At 48.3% G+C, this 18,880-nt stretch overlaps 1 protein-coding gene across 2 annotated transcripts in view; it reads left to right on the top strand.

Annotated features, from left to right (window-relative positions):
• LOC115088282 (heat shock factor protein 2-like) overlaps positions 1–18,880 on the top strand; it is a 131,973-nt gene that overhangs the window by 52,909 nt on the left and 60,184 nt on the right. For both annotated transcript variants that reach the window (XR_003855741.1, XM_029596407.1), the window contains exon 5: positions 9,445–9,520. Coding sequence is in view for 1 of the 2 variants with exons in the window: in XM_029596407.1 (XP_029452267.1) it covers positions 9,445–9,520 (76 nt within the window). In the remaining variant the exon portion in view is untranslated. The remainder of the gene's footprint in view (positions 1–9,444; positions 9,521–18,880) is intronic.

Below are 18,880 nucleotides of genomic sequence, written 5' to 3'. Positions count from 1 at the left end.
AAGGCTTCTATGTTAGCATTTTTAAAGCTTCTTGTTCCCCTGCTAGCCATCTCCCCTTTCCTCACTATTCTTTTGACAAGATTAAAAAAAGGAGCATATAGGGAACTCTTGCCAGTACTTTTACAATTTAAAAAAAAAAAAAATATTTTCATTGTGTTTCGAGTGTTGACTCCCAGTAGCAGATTTGTTTTTCCGTCAATAAGCAGACTGAATTAGCCATGCTGTTTGGGTAATGTCATCCGACTTGCGCTCTTGCGGACCTTCTCTCTCTAAGACAAAGCTTCAGTCTTCAGTGCCTGCACAGTTCTTCCTCTGTGCAGCGTGTCATCGGTCTTCACAATGTTCGTTTTTCCGTGCTTGCGCATGGACATGTTTTCTCTCTCCATCGTGTCTCCTCATGTTAGTTTTTCTCTCTTATTCACGCCAGCGATTCCACAACAGCACTTTTCAAAGCTACTGACACAGCATGTTCAAGATGCTGGGGTTCAAATATTGTCAGTGCGGACACATAATGTCTGTAACTGACAATCACAACTATTATCTCTGCCTCGGCACAGACCACGACCAAGCATCATATAAGGACTGCGCCCGCATGTCTTCACGGGTATGGAGGCAGAGGTCTGAAAAGATAGTCCATCTTCAGGACAGAGAAGAATTCCCCTTAGACTTATGCACCCTCCCTGCGGTGCTCAACTCGCTCTTCTCTGAGGCCAAAACCTTCATCTCACAATGTCCACTGGAGAGCCTCCTCCATGGAGCTGCTGCAGGCAAGGTTGAAGTCCAAGCACAGTAAACTATTGGGTGAGAAGGTAGCTACGGCACTGGTGGGACCCAAATCAGGAACCGCAGGTCAGCCCAGATCAGATTTGGACACCAGTGCATTGTTGATGCCAGCAAAAGCCTTGCACTGATAAGACTTCTGCATCGGGCTCTAACAGCCTCCACGATGCATCCATGCAAGTGACTAAGAAGTTGTCCCATAAGAGGGATTGTGCCGCTCCAACTTCCACCCACGAAACATCGGCACGGATGTCAAAGCGGGCGCCAACATCAGGGGCTTCAACACAAGTGACTGCGCACTCCAAGATGCATGGCGCATCGATGCAGATGGGGCATCCTACCACGCACAATGTCCTCACAATGCACAGCCCGGTTCTCTCGACGCATGCATCATCCAAGAGCGCCAGCAAAAGGAAGTCCACTTCTCATGGGGGGATGATTCTCAGGGGACCCAAAGCCCACATACCAAGAGAAAGAGACTGTAGCTAGACAGCGTATAGACCCGATCTTGGACATCTTGTTGCAGCCCCCTTGGACTTTTCCTCCCAAGCCTGTGACACTTAGCTCCAGGTCTTCATCTTCCAAGGGAGACTGTACTATCTCATCTCCAATGCTTCATTCTTTTCCAAGGGACAAGACAGCTCCTCCGGACAAGGGTTCCTGGGTCCGGACTCAACCTTCCTCAGACATCTTGTCTGCAGCTGTACACCCTGGTGGGAAGTTTTCTCCAGTTGCCATAGTGATGGAAAAACAGACCTTTTCAAATCTGCCTCTAACCCAGTCCCTACAGATCATGGATCAGATTTCTACAATCATACGGAATTTGTTCTCCTCTTGGTATCCTGGGCTTCTGCTACCACATATTCCAGGTCCGAGTGGTGAAGGGCTTCCTGACTGTGCCCCAACCTCTCCGGAGGTGCCCATATCCCAGACTCCAGATAGTCATGAGGACTCTCAGCCATCACCTCAGTTGGACTCTCCACCAGATCTCTCACCTACTAGCTCGAAAGCTATTCCTTCTGATTTGCCAGAGGAACCACCAGCTCACTCTTCTCCCTCAGAAGATTTAACCTATTTGCAGTTCATGGAAAAGCTAGGTATTGTGCTAGGGGTAGAGGTCCGGAAGCTCCCTAACCCTCGGGAAGAAGTCTTCAAAATCCTAAATGTTTTGGAAGCTCCAGCTGAACCATCGGCCCTGCCTTCCCATAAAGTTCTCAATGAGGTGCTTTCGAAAATGTAGGAGTCCCCCTCGCTCCAACCTCCCGATTTCCAGAAAGTTGGACTTGAAATTTAGATTGCAAAAATCTGTGACCATCATGGAATTGGCGATGAAACCTGCTAAAAAATCTAGACTCATGCATATACTCATTCAATGAGGGAACACAAACTTCTTGATGATTTCTCCAAGAAAACATTTCAAAGTGCAGTGTTAACATCCAGGATCCAACAACATCAGTTTTATATGGTCCAGTATCTATACGAATGCCTGCAGTTGTTAAAGCCATTCTAGTGCTCGAAACAGGTTATCCAGTCATATCTCAACTGTTTTTATGATATGGAAGAGAGGTTGTGACATTTGCTGAGGATAGTCTGAGTCCTTTGAGACCTCTTCCCAGACTTTAGCCACCACCATTGCTGCTCATTGGATTGCTTGACTGCGTTCCAGCTCCATTAGGGAGGATGTCCATGACAAGCTGGCAAATCTGTCATGCTCGGGCAATAACCTGTTTGACGACAGATTGAAGGACACAGTGTACCAGATTAAGGAACAAAACATGGCTGTGCAGTCTTTGTCGTCCATGTTGACTCCCGAAGATTTTACCATCCATATCACAAGGCTTATCAAAGGAAACCGTTCAAACAGTTTCAACCATTCAGACTTCAGACATACCAACAGTTCCAACAGCCTCGTATGCAGTCGCAGTCATCTCAACCTAGTGGATGCCATAGGGACCACAAACAGCTGAAGCCCTTACAGCCAGCAGTCCAAAAGCCTCCTCAGTCTTTTTGAGGATAACCCAGCCTCAGCCTCACTTCCAGTGGGAGGCAAGATGTCATTTTTCCTTGGAGGGGAATCGAATCACCTCGGATCAGTGGGTCCTAAAGATCGTGCGTGAGGGTTATCATCTGGATTTTACCATCACACTCTCCCTTCCCCGTCATGCTGGTCACTTGATGTTTCTCAACTAGCTCTACTGGAGCAGGAGATCCAAACCTTACTCCGTCAGCAGGCCATCCAACCGGTCCCCAAACACCAAATCAATATTGGCTACTACTCCCAGTATTTCCTTATTCCGAAATTGTCAAGGGGATTTAGGCTCATTCTGGACTATGTTCCCTCAATAAGCACATTTGGAAGGAAAAATTCAAGATACCTTCCCTCAAGTTGGTCCTTCCATTCATTCAGAGGAACAATTGGATGTGTTCTCTGGATCTCAAAGATGCTTACACGCATATTCCGATACACCCTTCCTGCTGGCAATTCCTATACTGCCAGATGGCTTTGACTCACTGGTCCTACCCTTTGGCCTTTCCTCTGCTCCCAGAGTTTTCACCAAATTTATTTATTTGTGTTTTTTATATACTGACATTCGTTTAGTAACATCACATCGGTTCACATTCAACAATATTTCGTAACAGCGCTAAATAAATATAGGTATTAGCAGCAGTGTTTTACAGATAACATTGCAACTTAAGAGTGTAATAACGAATCCATATAAATGAAAGGGTTTAACATAGTAGAAGATAATGTCATACGAGAAAACTAAATACAAGAAAACTACTAAATTAAAATGCAATGTCACATATGGTTATTTTAACTAGAGGAATAATTCTCATGGATCTCTTATTTAATGAAACTAAAGTAATGGACTAATATCTCTAGGGGCATTATTTATTGCACGTTATGAAAGCATAAGAGACAGACAAATTTAACAGAACTTGAAAGCCTGTTACCTGCGTATTGAGGTGTATGGTAAAATTAAACTAATATGAATAATAGCTTGCAGGAATACATCTCTGTAAAAGGGGTGAATCTCTAGGGAGGAACCTATTAGAAGCACAAATGTCTGGCTATAGCAGTTTTTAATCTAAGACGTCCGGTACAAATTTGGATTTCCTAACTAGAAGACTGAGTGATAGTCTTTACTACAAGCACATCTGGAGACAACAGTCACTTGCCTGGAGTCTCTAGGGTTCCCAGTCAACTACAAGAAGTCGGTACTCAAACCAACCTAGATAATATAGTTCATAGGAGTGAGGATAGACTCAATCCATTCTCGTGCCTTCCTTCCACAAGAAAAAATCGAAAGGCTTCATCATCTCTGTACAGAATTACTTCACAGATCGCTGATCACAGTTCTCCAGTTGCTTGTGCTCCTGGGACACATGGCATCAGCCATTCATGTAGTCTCCCACACCCACCTTCACATTAGACACCTCCAATGGGGTTTAGTCTTGATGGATGCATTACTGCCAAACCATAACAAAGAAGATAGCCTTGTCATACTCCATGCGCAGAGACATTCATTGGTGGCTGGAGCCAGGAGTACTAACAATGGGGGTCCCCTCTCTGGCAACTGACCCACACTCTCGTCGTTACCACAGATATGTCCACTCAGGGTTGGGGGGGCTCATCTTCTGCACTACAGGATGCAGGGCCTGTGGTCTTTAGTCGAACAGTCTTACCAGATCAACCTTCTAGAATTCAGTCATGAGACACGCTTTAAAGGCCTTCGCTCATCTGCTATGAGGCAATCATCTTATGATTCACACACACAATCAGGTGGCCATGTTCTATGTGAACAAAGAGTGAGGCACGGGCTCCTGGTTCCATTGCCGAGAGGCAGTGTGGATCTGGGAGTGGGCCATCGAATACTCAGTAACTCTTTATGCGACATATTTACCCAGCATAGCAAACATGTTGGCAGATACGCCCCAGCAGTGTTTCACCCCCATGAATGGTCCATTAACCAGTTAGTAGCCGACAGGACCTTCCTGTAGTGGGATCAACTGTGACTAGATCTCTTCGCCACTGAGCAAAATCGGAATTAGTACAGTTCTGCTCAGACTATCCCAGCCAACTCAGGAAAACACAAGATGCCTTTCTCCTCTCTTGGTCAATGGGCTTCCTGAACTCTCTTCCTTTGATCTCAAGAACAGTTCAAAAAGTGATCCAGGACAAGGCTCAAATGATTCTCATAGCTCCAGCGTGGCCGAGACAACTTTGGTTTGCGTATCTGGTGCAGTATTCCGAGGACTGCCGGATCTCTCTTGGTCAAGACCCAGATCTCCTAACTCAAGAATGGGGCTCTTTTTCACCCTTTCCACGCTTCACTCCACCTGACAGCCTGAATGTTGAACGTGAGACCTTGCAAGCGTTGGCTCTCTCGTCAAGCATTCATTCATTATAGCAGCAAGGAAGCCCTCAACCAGACAGAACTATTCCTTCAAGTGGAAAAGGTATGCGCAGTGGTGTCAAGATCATCGGATTAGCCCTTTTTCTTCATCGCCAAGGGAACTTCTCAATTACCTACTCCATCTTTCAGAGTCCGGACTTGCCACGTCTTCGATAAGGGTTCATTTAAGTGCTATAGTCGCATACCATAAGAGGGACAAAGATTCTTCGGTGGTTTCCCATCCATTGATATCTTGTTTCATGAGAGGTCTTAACCTTTATCCTCCCATCAGAAAACCTCCAGTGACTTGGGATTTGAATGTGGTTTTGTCTGCTCTCATACAGGGATCCCTTCGAGCCTCTGCAATCTGTCCCTCTGAAATTCCTCATTTGGAAAGTGTTTTTTCTTGTGGCTATCACCTCGGCTTGATGAGTGAATGAGCTCCAAGCCTTTGTACATTTCTTGCCCTATTTACAGTTTTATCGTGCCAAAGTAGTTCTCGGAATCAATCACACTATATATCCTCCTATTTTCTTTTCTAAACTGCACAGTAAAAAGCAGGAGAGTCTGCTTCACTCTTTGGACTGTAAAAGAGCTTTAGCTTGCTATAAACAAAGGACACAGCCTCATCGGCGCTCATCATAATTGTCTCTCGTTCAATCCCAGTTCACTAGGCATGGTTGTCTCCAAGAGTATGATCTCCAACTAGATAATGGATTGCATTCAGTTCTTCCATAAGTCCACACACAAACCATTAGCGGGATCCAACAGGGCCGTATCAAGTGTGAGACACAGCGTCCTCCATTGCGCATCTTCGGAACATACCGGCTGAAGATATCTGTAATGCGGCCACATGGTCATCTATCCATACAGTCACCTCTCACTATGGCCTAGACCAACTAGCGGCTTCGGATGGTGGGTTGGGGCATGCAGTGTTTTCTAGTGTGCTTAGTCGGAGAGACCATGTCCACTAGGGGAGTTGGGCAATAAATCAATATATAAATAAATAGAAGCTTCGCAAGGGGCTAGAAAGAACAGGAATGGTGACTTGGTCACATGAGTTGTTTCACCCTCGTCCTTTAAGAACATAATAAATTGCCATGCTGGGTCAGACCAAGGGTCCTCCAAGCCCAGCATCCTGTTTCCAACAGAGGCCGAACCTGGCAATTACCCAAACACTAAGAAGATCCCATGCTACTGATGCAATTAATAGCAGTGGCTATTCCCTAAGTAAACTTATCCAAACCTTTTTTTAATCCAGCTACACTAACTGCACTAACCACATCCTCTGGCAACAAATTCCAGAACTTAATTGTGCATTGAGTGAGAGAGAATTTTCTCCTATTAGTCTTAAATGTTCTACTTGCTAACTTCATGGAATGCCCCCTAGTCCTTCTATTATTTTAAAGTGTAAATAACAGATTCACTCTTCTGTTCAGTTTTTCTTTTTGTACCCGAAGCTTTGGACTCCCAAACAGCATGGCTAATTCAGCCTGCTTATTGACTGAAAAAGGCAAGTTTGCCTACCATAAACAGTGTTTTCCATAGATAGCAGGATGAATTAGCCATGCATACTCTCCCTCCTCCCTGGATATATCTGTTCTGATCTTTTCAATAACAGCATTGCTGTCTAGCTTTGTTAGTCACTGAGGAGACCGATGACATGCTGCGCACGGGAAGAGCCGCACAGGCACACAAGATCGAAGCTTTGTCTTAGAAAGAGATGGTCTGCAAGAGCACCGTTGGATGATGTCACCCAAACAGCATGATTAATTCATCATGCTATATATGGAAAAAACTGGTTTCAGTAGGCAAACTTGCCTTTACAGTGTGCTGCTGGGGCGCTCTGCTGGGTGGTATAAAAACATCCTGTGCCTTCCTCCACCTGCAGAATGGGGTCAGTATCCTGCTGGTGTTCACCAGGGTCCCGCTGGTACCTTCCCTTTTAAAGGGGAAATAGGGAGCTTGGACAAAGAAGAGCGAATAAGTAATACAGATGGTGGTGAAATATGTAGAAATGGGGAAACAAGAACCAGAGGAACAATAGTTCAGACAAAAGGAAGAAGTAGGGTTAATAGGAGTGGAATCAGCAGAAGGCAGAAATCTTGAAACTAGATTTCTTGCTCTACGAGGAAACTGGCATAAATGATTGTGAAAGGATCATGATCCCATTTACAGAGGGTAGATAGGACCATGGGATCTGATGGAGTATACCCAAGAATATTGAAAGAGCTTAAGAAAGTGCTGCCTGCACCCCTCTCAGCTCTGCTCAACTTGCCTTTTAGAAAAAGCAGAGGTTCTAGAAGACAGAAGGTGAAAGGTGTAGTACCACTCCACCAAAAGTGAGAACAAAGAGGTGGCAACCAACTATACACCCATCCATCTAACTTCAGTAGTGGACAAGGTTGTAGAAACACTACAAAAGAAAATCGAGCATGCTTGTATCTTAAAACTTGGACCCTAGATAACATTTTTTGTTTAAGGGAAGATCCTGTCAGATGAACTTGTTCGAAGTCTTTAAGGTGAGAAAAGCAGTAGATCAGGGAGTTGCAGAAGATGTATATCTGGCCTTCAATAAGAATTGTCACCATTCCACATTGAAGACTGGTAAACAAATCCAATATGATAGCAGTACACAGTCATTATCTGAATGAGGAACAAATTAAGCAACGAAACTCAGAATAGTGGTCAATGAAATCCATTTTAATGAAGGTCAATTAAGTGGGGTACTTGAGGCTCTAATAGGGCGGCTTTTTTTTTTCACTGTCTTAATATTGTCGCAGAGGGATTTGAAAAAAATTTACCGGTTTTGCAAATGAAATAAAATTCAGAAACAGGATAGGCACGAACAGACAGGAAGAAAAAACGAAAGGGCAGTTGCAAAAGGTGGAATGCTCAAGAGTTTGGAATCTGTTAATTCAAAAAGTTGTGAAATTATGCATCTCTGGTGCAAAATTCATTAGTCACTTATTACTTAGGAAACCAAGAAATGGCAACTGTTTAACAGGAGGTGAGACTTAGGAGTAAGCGTCTACTGACCTGAAGATTGTAAGTCATAAAGCAGCAGGACAAGCTATAGTAGCATGCTTAAGTGCATGAAGCAAGAGCTCATTTGCAGGACATTGGACAATAGTGCCCATTTTATAGGTCACTAGAAACCATGCTGTGTTCATTCTTGGAGACCATACCCTTTGTAAGGACATTGAAAGAATAAAAGCAGTTCAGAGAAGGGCTACAAAAAAGGTAGAAGGTCTGCAATAGAAGCCCTACACAAGTTTATGATACTGAATGTACTTACTGTAGGAAAAAAGAAATAAAAGTTGGACAGTTGCAATAAAGTAAAAGAAACTAAGTTGTCTAAGAAAAAAAAATTCAAGAACAAAAGGTTATGATATGAAGGTAAAGGGAGGGAGATTCAGAGAAATTGAGGATTATAGGATTGGAATAGCCCACCAGTAGAAGCTATGGAAACCAAAACCGAATTTAAGCATGCTTGGCACAGATAATAGAAAGAACTGGTAAGAACAGGGGTGAGATAAGGGTGGGTAAAGTGTATGGGAGAAGAGGGATCATGGTGGTTGGTGTAGGTATGGAAATTTATATGCTACTTTACCTGGAAAGGTACAGGACCAAAGAGGAAAATGAAAAAATTGATCTGGTTTAGAAGTGAGATCCTGCTGATGGCCGGACTTGTATCTATGACAGCTGGAAGAGCTGTGCATGGAAGTGCACATATAGTGCACAGTATAGATGGTTATGTTTGTATGGTTAGGAGAGACCCTTAGCTTAGAGCAATATGGACTAGGATAACCAAGTAGATTGGGTGACCCAATTGGTCCTTACCTAACATCTGTTATGTTATATGAGAAAGTTTTATGTCAGGCTGGATGAATTCTTCCAAGTTCATGGTGCTACTGCTTGTTGAGGTATATTGAATTTTTATTTAATTGGAAAAAATCCCTGGATGAAAACCTCAGTTGCCTTTTATTTGTCAGGAGGATTTTTTAATCTCGGAAACTCAGTTGCACAAGGTTTTTTTCTGTTAGCCTTTTGGATCATATCTTATAGATTTCCCTAAAGGATGGGGGAATGGACACACTGGAGCCTTAGGGAGGTGTTTCTTGTGTCACACTGCGATGCTCTTGGTATGTTGTAACACAAAGATCCGAGTGCTAGAAGCTATCCTGTTCAACAAGGTATTTACTAAGAAATGCATGAGGATAAGTATGTGATTGATGGTGGTTTGTTTTGTTTTTATTCCGAGCAGGGAGAATGAAGCTCTGTGGAGGGAAATAGGGGATTTGCAAGCCAAGCATTCCCAGCAGCAGCAGATTATTCGGAAGGTAAGCAGCTGGCTATTTGTGAGTTTTGCCTGTTACTTGTCTTGGCTCTCTTAATATCAGTGTAATATAGGTGAGATTGAGCTTCCTTCTCTTTGACATTCAGTCCTGCTTTTTTGCTGCAAGATGTGTGTGGAAAGCGCATGCCATGGCATAAAGAAATTAAATTTAGTTTTTGTATGTGCATTTTTTTGGTGGGGGTTGGGGATATTTTTAAAGTACATCCATTATCTTTGAAAGTATTTACCATAGATAAGGTACGGTGACTTGCAATAAATAAGAGGTCCCATGCAGCCTATACGGATGACCTCCCTTAACATGACGCATATCTTTAGTTGGTTCCGGACACTAGCAAGTGGGGCAAGTGTAGGATAGGGCTTCCCTTTGTCACTTAGTGATGATGGGGGGGTGGGGAGGGAAGCAAGCGAGGATCTCACAAAAGTTGACCTGTATGAGTTGGGCATTTAAACTGGGACTTGGCGGCATCCACCATATTCACGGGTCTGCTGTGTTGGTGTGTGGTCACTTTGGACCTTTTTGGGGGAGGGGACGGCAAGTGGTCTCCAGGCCAAAGGTGTGGAGGAGAGGTGGCGAACAAGCTTGGTTAGGTGTGCGGTTGGGAGCTGAAGGAGAACCTTTGTGAGCGGCACCAGTGGCACCCATATAAGTCGTGATTTGGAGCAGTTGATCACCCATCGATACTGGGACAGCAAAGCTGAGCAGTCCTCAAGCTCGGTTGAGTGGCAGCATCGGCACATCGAAATGTGAGCACCAAAGAGTATGTACAGTGCATCGCAGGCCAGTCCATCTCCATAACAGCAGAGACTGATATTGGCAGGGAGCCAAGGAGGTGAGGCAATGCCGGTAGTCATGCAGCGGAGGATCCAAAACACGTGAGAGAATCGCAGCAGCGAAGTGGGCGATCGAAAATTCTCACACTGCACAAGGTGACTTTTTTACTTTTGGGCCCATCGAACGAGGAGTGGCGGAGGAGTGGCAGTAATGGCCTAAGCAGGGAAACAGTACATCTTGCATTCAGGCACCCTATACACCTCCAATCTATTGTGGATAGCGACACCCAGGTGACACAGGAACAGCTGAAGGAAGGGGTCGGAGTGGCACGAGGCAGACCCACCAATCGTGAATGAGCCTTGATCAGCCTATGCAGAAAAATGATGGTGTCGGACCTTCTCCTTCACCTTTACAGAAGCAGCCTGAGACATCCCCCACCCAGAGTGGGAGACAAGCAAGTACTGGCCACCCACAGGGAGCAATGAGTGGGGAAACAGACCTCATAGTGGACTGGAGCAGACATGCTACCCAACAGCATAACCATGGTCTGTTGCTTTGCCCACTCAAGGCTTTTGGGGCCCTCAATGGGGACATGGGGTCAGATGGACTATGGTGGGGAATGCACAGCAGTCGCAACCTGACTTTCAGAATTTCCATCAAGGTATGCCCACACAGGATGTCAATTCAGACTTGGGCAGAAGAAATGGCGAGCAATGGGTGCCCCCAGTCTATCAGAGTCCACTTGGGGCTTATTCCTGGTACCCCCACCCTTTGTTGCCTCCATGGGCAGGGCCCATGCCTGCTTGGCATGGTGGCACAGTATCTCAAACCCCACAATTGCAGGACCCAGGCGTTGCAAGAAGTGAAGGTTCAGTGGCAGTTGCTGTAACAGCCCAGGCTGAATGTAGGCAGACATTGTTCACGGGACCCGTGGCGCAGGAGGGTCGCAAAGTCAGTGTGGATCTGGATGCAGCACAGTCCCAGGTTGTGATTGCGACAGGCAACTCGGTGGCAAGGGTGTCTAGCAGTGGAGTGGTATAAACTGAAACACCAAAGGAAGCCGTCCAACGGAGTGAGTTGGTCGGTGAGCAGAAGGGCATCCCGCAGGCGGGTGGGGGTGAGAGTACTGGTAAAGGGCCCAAGAGGAAAAAGGCAAAGGGTGAGGAAGGGCCAGTCTGGATCTAGTTCTGGGAGTTCAGATGATAGCTGATTCAGGTTCCTCTTCAGATGACAGTCCCACACGGCCAGTCACCAACACACTGAAGGTGGGTAGAGCACCTCCGGGTCTTACCTGTTACAGTTGTGGGAAAGTGTTCCTAAGGCACTGCGAAGTAAGATTAAAATGAGGTGTTACATTGACACATTCCAGGTTTTGGAGGGCAGGAGGAAGAAGGGGGAGGAGGCAGTGGGGGGTGACTGTAAGATCCCTAGGAATATAGTTAATTGGATGCGCTCATTCCTTCAAATGATCAGTGTGGTTGGGCAAGATGACCCAACTCAATATGGTCCAATGTTGAGCGATGCTGATACTATTTTAGAGGCCTATAGGGACAAGGGGAGGGCATAGTTAAATTATGATGAACGATTTAGGGATAAAATGGAGAATTGTTATGTCATGTGGGACACAGGATGTAGGGCTGTGGCTATGACAAATGACTCATAAGGCCAGTGAAGCAGGCGAGGGAGGTAAGTTTGGGTGCAAGAGCAGCAGCACTGCTGTGCCCAGGGGCAGTCCAGCTCGCATAGACAGTGGTAATGTCAAGTTATGCTGGCGCTTCAATAAATCTACAAGTAACTTCCAGGAGTGTAAATTTTAAACACGTATGCTCGCTATGTTTCGCCGCACATCCAGCTTCTAAGTATGTTGGGAAGAGCATTGGGGGGGCTGCGGGTGGGAGTTCTGGTAAAGCAAATGATCCTACGTGGGTAAAGGCCCCATCATCAATAAACTTGTCTGGCATGGATGCATGGTTATCACTCTACCCAAGGCACCAGGGATGCTCTAAGAATAGCCGAAGGCTTAAAGGAGGAATTTCTGATCCCATTCCAAGGGGAGATCAGGAATTTTTCATTTAGTAATGCGCCAACAGCTCATCATGCGGAGATCGTTCAGCAAAAAGTATATGCTGAGATAGCAGTGGGCAGGATGGTGGGTACTTTCACTGCCTCCCCCCACCCCGTTCGAGGTGATGATGCTTTCGCCTCTGGCAGTTGTCCTTAAGAAGGAACAAGGCAAGTTCCGCCTTATTTAGAACTTGTCCTACCCATGTGGGGAGTCGGTGAATGACCATCTGCCGCTGCAGGAGTGCACAGTCCAATGCTCGTCATTTGATAGCAATCGACTTGTTGAGGCTGAGTAAAAAAGGGGCAATGATGGCAAAAACTGATATTGAATCCGCTTTTAGATTGTTGCCAGTGCACCTGCGCAGTTTCCCACTCTTGGGTTTCCAGTTTTGAGGTTTGTACTACTTAGACAGCTGCATGCCCATGGGTTGCTCTATTTCATTCACCAACTTTGAGCTTTTTAGTACATTCCTGCACTGGGTTGTGGAGAGTAGCATTCGGATCTCTCACATAGTGCATTATCTGGACTATTTCATGTTTGTTGATCCAGGTGGATTAGATTCCTGTGTTCACATGTTGCAGGTATTCCAGTCTATGGCAGAAGAGTTCGGTGTGCCAATAGCACACAAAAAGACTGAGGGTCCAGCAACTGTGATTTCCTTCCTGGTATTGAGCTCGATTCAGATGCAATGGTGTCTGGATTCTCCCAAGACAAACAAGTTGTTGGATTTGCTCCAGCAGGCTTTAATGGAGAGGAAGCTCTTGGCAGCCTGAATTTTGCCTGCAGGGTGATTCCCATGGGAAGGGCATTCCTGGGGCATTTTGCGGATGCCACCATAAGGGTCTCATGGCAGCATTATTTCATCCAAATCTCCAGGCCTATGAAGGATAACATGGCAGTGCGGGTTACCTTCCTGAAAGAATTCAGTGGGGTTTCCATGTGGCAGGAACCCCCAGTATTGAACCGGGACCTTAACGTACACACAGACGCCTCCGGTAGATGGGGAGTTTGGAGCATTCACTCGGGGATCATGGTGCACTGCACTTCGGCACGCTAGTTGGTTGGAGCTCATTTTGTCAAGAATTCCTTCTTGGAATTATTCCCCATTTTAGTGGCCTTAGTTGTATGGGGCACCAGGCTACAGGAGAAGAAAGTAGTGTTCTGGTGCGACAATCTGACTCTAGTCACAGTCATCAACAAGCAGTTTACGCATTGTCTGCGGGTGGCTGGATTATTGAGAGAGGTAGTATTTCCTAGCGTGTAGCAGATGGACTCAGGACCAATAGGTATACTGTACTCGTCATAGCAGTTGGAGACGGATCAGATTTCAATCTGATGTCAGCCCCTAGTACATATACCCCTGCAGGAAGTGCAGCTCTCCAGTATTTTCCATCTCCATAGCAGTTAGGAACTATCTGCACGCTCTCGCAGCATTAGAACCAATTCAAGAAGAAAACACAAATTTGAAGACGAAACCTACCTCTGAAGACGAGCCCCGCTGTCCTGCGGTGATACCCTCGGGTCCCTCCCCAGTTGAGATTTCCCGAGGTGATTTCCGCGGTCCCTCGGAGGTGAGCCTCGGTCCGGTGGCCGAATCGCGGCGAAGACCTAGCCCCCGATCCCAGGAGCGGCTGAGAGGCAGCAGGTGCCCCCTCAAGCGCGGCGGTGAAGGTATTTGCCCTCTTCCCCCCCCCCAGCTGGAGACCGCCCGGAACGAAACCGGGAAGCGCCGAAGACAAGGTAAGGTAGAAATCTTCAGCGTCTACACCGGTCTCGGAGGTTCGAGGAGTCGCACAGGTCGCCGACTGGGACCAGTGCTGCTGGGTTGATCCACCCTAGCAGGGCCAGGCCCCGGTTAGATCCAAGGGTCTACCCACGTGGAGACCCTCCAAGGTAGTCCCCATATTGCCCGCGTGGTCGCCGTCGCCATCTTGGCCCTATTCGCCGCTCCGCTCGAAGCTTCGTGCCGAGCGCAGAAGTTTACTTAGGCGCACAAATTACATGTGTGCATAAACTTACACACGCACATATTCCTTGTGCGCATAAGTTACATGCACAAGAGCCGTGCGCACAAGATACGCGTGCTGCGCGCCTACCAGGCTAAGCGCATATCCACGACTTGGGCGCACAGCCCACACGCACATCTAGACGCGTCAGAGCACATAAGGGTTTACGTGCCGACAACCATGGCACCACCAGAAACGGAGATAAAGGCTCAAGGTCTCTGCCCAGCATGCCATATCAGAGCTGCACAAAGCGAGGAGGCCAACGCCCTGTGCACTCAGTGCGAGGAGGCCCTGGGAGACCCAGCCCAGGGCCAGTCCCACTCAGGGCCAAGTAATAGCTCCTCAGTGGGTACCCCAGACCTGGCAAATCCCAGCGGGACACCCCCACGAACGGGGACCCCCAGGAACCCAAAACCCCTCAGCTTGGATCCAGCGTCTATCTCATGGGTGGAGTTCTTCAGAGGATTACACACCTTTGTTCACAAGCAAACGGAACCCCTGGCTGACCAGCCACATCCTCCGCCAGAGGATCTTTATGCCCGGGCCCCTCGAGGCCTAGATAAAGGTTTCCTCCGCCCAGGAGCCCCACCTATGGGGACATGGACAACTCTGAAGAGGAAGCAGAGCCCCTGGAAGAGGGGGAACTCCCCCCGGGGACAGAGCCTCACCGAACCATGAGACACTTTTTCACCAAGGACGAGCTCCCTGACCTGGTCGCCCACAGCCTGAGGGAGCTCGCTATTCCGGGCCCAGAGGCTTTGGGGGCCCAAGCCAAATTCCCTACTTGGAGGGCCTCTGCCAAACCTCCCGCCATTTCCCACTGTTACAAGCCGTCCAGCAGCTAATTGACTTGGAATGGAGTGCTCCAGAGTCCACTTTCAAAGGGGGACGAGCTATGGCAGCCATGTACCCCCTGGACCCGGCGGCCAAAGAGCTTCTCATATGCCCAAGAGTTGATGCCATGGTCTGCGCGGTCTTGAAGCGCACTACTATCCCAGTGGAGGGAGGAGCAGTGCTCAAAGATGCACAAGACCGGCGTCTGGAATCCATCCTTAAACAGTCCTTTGATGTAGCCGCTATGTCCCTACAGATAGCCGCCTGCTGCACCGTAGTGACACATGCCTGCTTATCTCAGACCAGGAGCAACAACCCTGGAGAGGTCATGGAACCAGCAGTGTCATTCCTTGCGGACGCTGCTTCCGATCTGGTGTGCATGGCGGCCAGAGGAGTGTCATCTGCGGTGGCTGCCAGGAGGTAACTCTGGCTCCGAAGCTGGTCAGCCGATGCTTCTTCCAAAACTCGCCTTACAAGGATGCCCTTCAAAGGATCCCTCCTGTTCAGCAGCGAGCTAGAGAAACTGGCCAACAAATGGGGCGAGTCCCCATTGCCGCGCCTACCGGAGGATAGGACGAAGAGGAACCAGCGACCCTTCCCCCGGCCCTCCAAGGGAAGAAGTTCACAGCGCTTCAATCCATACAGAAACAACTATCAAGCGCCCCGCCCTACAGGCAGGAACTAGTCCTTTCGGACCAAGCACAACAAGAGGGAAACCAGCTCGGGTACAGGCCCCAGCCGTACCCCACAATGAGGATTCAGCCGACCCGTCCAAGGAAAGAAGCCATAGGGGGCAGACTAGCCCTATTCTACAACAAATGGGTCAAGATAACTTTGGACAAGTGGGCCCTAGCCATCATTCGAGAGGGGTACTATCTGGATTTTCTACGATCCCCTCCGGACAAGTTCGTGAAGTCCCCCTGCCACGACCTCGCCAAGAGGGTAGCAGTGGAAGCTACACTAACCATAACCCCAGTGCCTCCACAAGAAATAAATACTGGGCATTATTCCATTTATTTTATTGTCCCCAAGAAAGAGGGGACGTTCAGGCCCATCCTGGACCTCAAGTCTTTCAACCGCCACCTGAGGATTCCCCGCTTCCACATGGAAACCCTATGCTCCGTAATAAGGGCAATACAACCGGGAGAGTTTCTCACATCCCTGGATCTTTCGGAGGCCTACCTACACATCCCAATTCATCAGGAACACCAGCTCTATCTACGCTTCAAAATCCTGGACCATCACTACCAGTTCCTGGCACTACCCTTCGGGTTAGCCACAGCACCCCGGGCGTTCACCAAGATCATAGTGGTGGTGGCGGCAACATTGAGGAAGGAAGGAATCCTCGTACATCCTTACCTAGACGATTGGCTGATCAGGGCGAAATCCCCAGAGGAAAGCGGCCAAGCAACCAACAGAGTCAAAAATCTACTGGAGAGCCTAGGATGGGTGGTCAACACAAAAATTGTCTACAGCCCTCACAGTTTCTAGAGTACCTAGGAGTCCAATTTGACACCAAAGAAGACAAGGTCAGCCTGACTCCCACAAGGAGATCAAAACTCTGGAACTGGTTACAAAACCTGTTGAACTAACCTCGCCCCACAGCATGGGATTACGTACAAGTCCTCTGTCTGATGGCATCCACACTGGAAGTAGTACTATGGGCGCGAGCTCACATGAGACCCTTGTAGCACTCACTTCTATCACGATGGAATCCGCAGTCTCAGAACTACGCCATGCGTCTCTCACTCCCGGGCAGGGTTCGGACCCAGCTATGGTGGTGGCTACTGGCCAGCCACCTGAGCCAGGGAACAAGACTATCCTCCCCAACCTGGACCCTGCTCACCACAGATGCCAGCCTACGAGGATGGGGAGCTCACTGTGAGGAATTAACCGCCCAAGGGCAGTGGAACGCAGAAGATTCGGGATGGAACATCAACCGCTTAGAAGCCCAGACAGTCAGACTAGCCTGCCTACGCTTCGCCCACAGACTCCGAGACAAAGCGGTCAGAGTAATGTCAGACAACCCCACAACAGTGGCCTACATCAACCGGCAGGGGGGAACCAGAAGCCAACAGGTGTCTCTGGAAATAAACCCCCTAATGACGTGGGTAGAAGTAAACCTCCAAGAGATCTCGGCCATCCACATTGCCGGGAAAGACAACATCACGGCGGACTACCTCAGCAGGGAAAGTCTAGACCCAAGAGAATGGAAGCTGTCGTCCGCAGCGTTCCAAATGATAGTGAACCGGAGGGGGACACCAGACATGGACCTTCTGGCAAACCGGTCCATCGCCCAAGTACCCAGGTACTTCAGCCGCAGGCGGGAACCTCAGTCCCAGAGGATTGATGCCCTGGTACAGATCTGGCCACAGGGGATCCTGTTATACGCGTTCCCACCGTGGCCCCTACTGGGCGCAATCATTCACAAGATACAGCTGCACAGGGGACTAGTTCTTCTGGTGGCCCCGGACTGGCCCAGAAGACCCTGGTACGCCGACATGAGAAGACTACTGGCAGGGAACCCCCTACTACTGCCTCTACACAGAGACCTGCTCCAACAAGGACCGATCCTCCACGAGGATCCAACTCTATTCTCTCTTACGGCCTGGCCATTGAGAGGGCTCGCCTGAGAGAGAGCGGATACTCGGGGGCTGTAATCGACACCCTGCTCCGAGCACGCAAGTTCTCCACATCGCTAATGTACATAAGGATTTGGAGAGTTTTTGAAGCCTGGTGCGAAGACCACGACATCAAGCCACGCTCAACTAAAGTTCCCATGATCCTGGAATTCTTACAGAAGGGGCTGTCCCTCAACTCTGTCAAGGTACAGGTGGCCGCATTGTCATGCTACGGTCCCAAGAGCGGGGGCGACAGCATAGCTTCTCACCCGGACGTGTCACGTTTCCTGAAAGGAGTCAAACACATCCGCCCACCACTAAAGTGGCTGGTACTGTTGTGTTACGTACAGTACCTCTGTGGAATCTCAGCCTGGTCCTGGATTTCCTAGCAGGAACCTCCTTCAGACCCCTCCGAGGTCTGTCCCTCCGTCTGTTAACTTTAAAGACAGCCTTTCTGCTGGCAGTTTGCTCAGCCCGCTGCATTTCAGAACTATAACCACTGTCCTGCCGTGAGCCGTTCCTCAGGCTCACCCCGGGATCCATCCAGCTACGCAGGATGGATCCCAGGTCCCTTCATTTCTTCCCAAGGTGGTATCACACTTCCATCTTAACCAAATCATCTCGCTACCATCGCCGGATGACTTGAAGAATTCGGAAGAAGCTCATAGTCTACGCCACCTCAATATAGGCAGACTCCTGTCCAGATACCTGGAAATGTCGGAACCCGTACGAAAAACGGACTACCTTTTCGTCCTTTACAGTGGGAAGGGGAAGCGGCCTCGCAGGCAATCATAGCCCGCTGGGTCAAGGAAGTCATCAAGGCGGCCTACGTAGAAGCAGGCAAGCCTCCGCCTCTACAGGTCAAGGCCCATTCTACCAGAGCCCAGGCAGTATCCTGGGCAGAAACCAGAGATCTGTCACCCGCCAAGATCTGCAGGGCGGCGACATGGTCCTCCATCCACACCTTCTCCAGATTCTACCGTCTGGATGTTCAGGCTCGGGAGGACACGGCATTTGCAAGGGCAGTACTAAGTGGGTCACGGGC

This window comes from Rhinatrema bivittatum, chromosome 3 (assembly GCF_901001135.1).
Source record: "Rhinatrema bivittatum chromosome 3, aRhiBiv1.1, whole genome shotgun sequence".
NCBI classification, from domain to species: domain Eukaryota; kingdom Metazoa; phylum Chordata; class Amphibia; order Gymnophiona; family Rhinatrematidae; genus Rhinatrema; species Rhinatrema bivittatum.
This window is presented reverse-complemented; position numbering and strand designations above follow the sequence as displayed.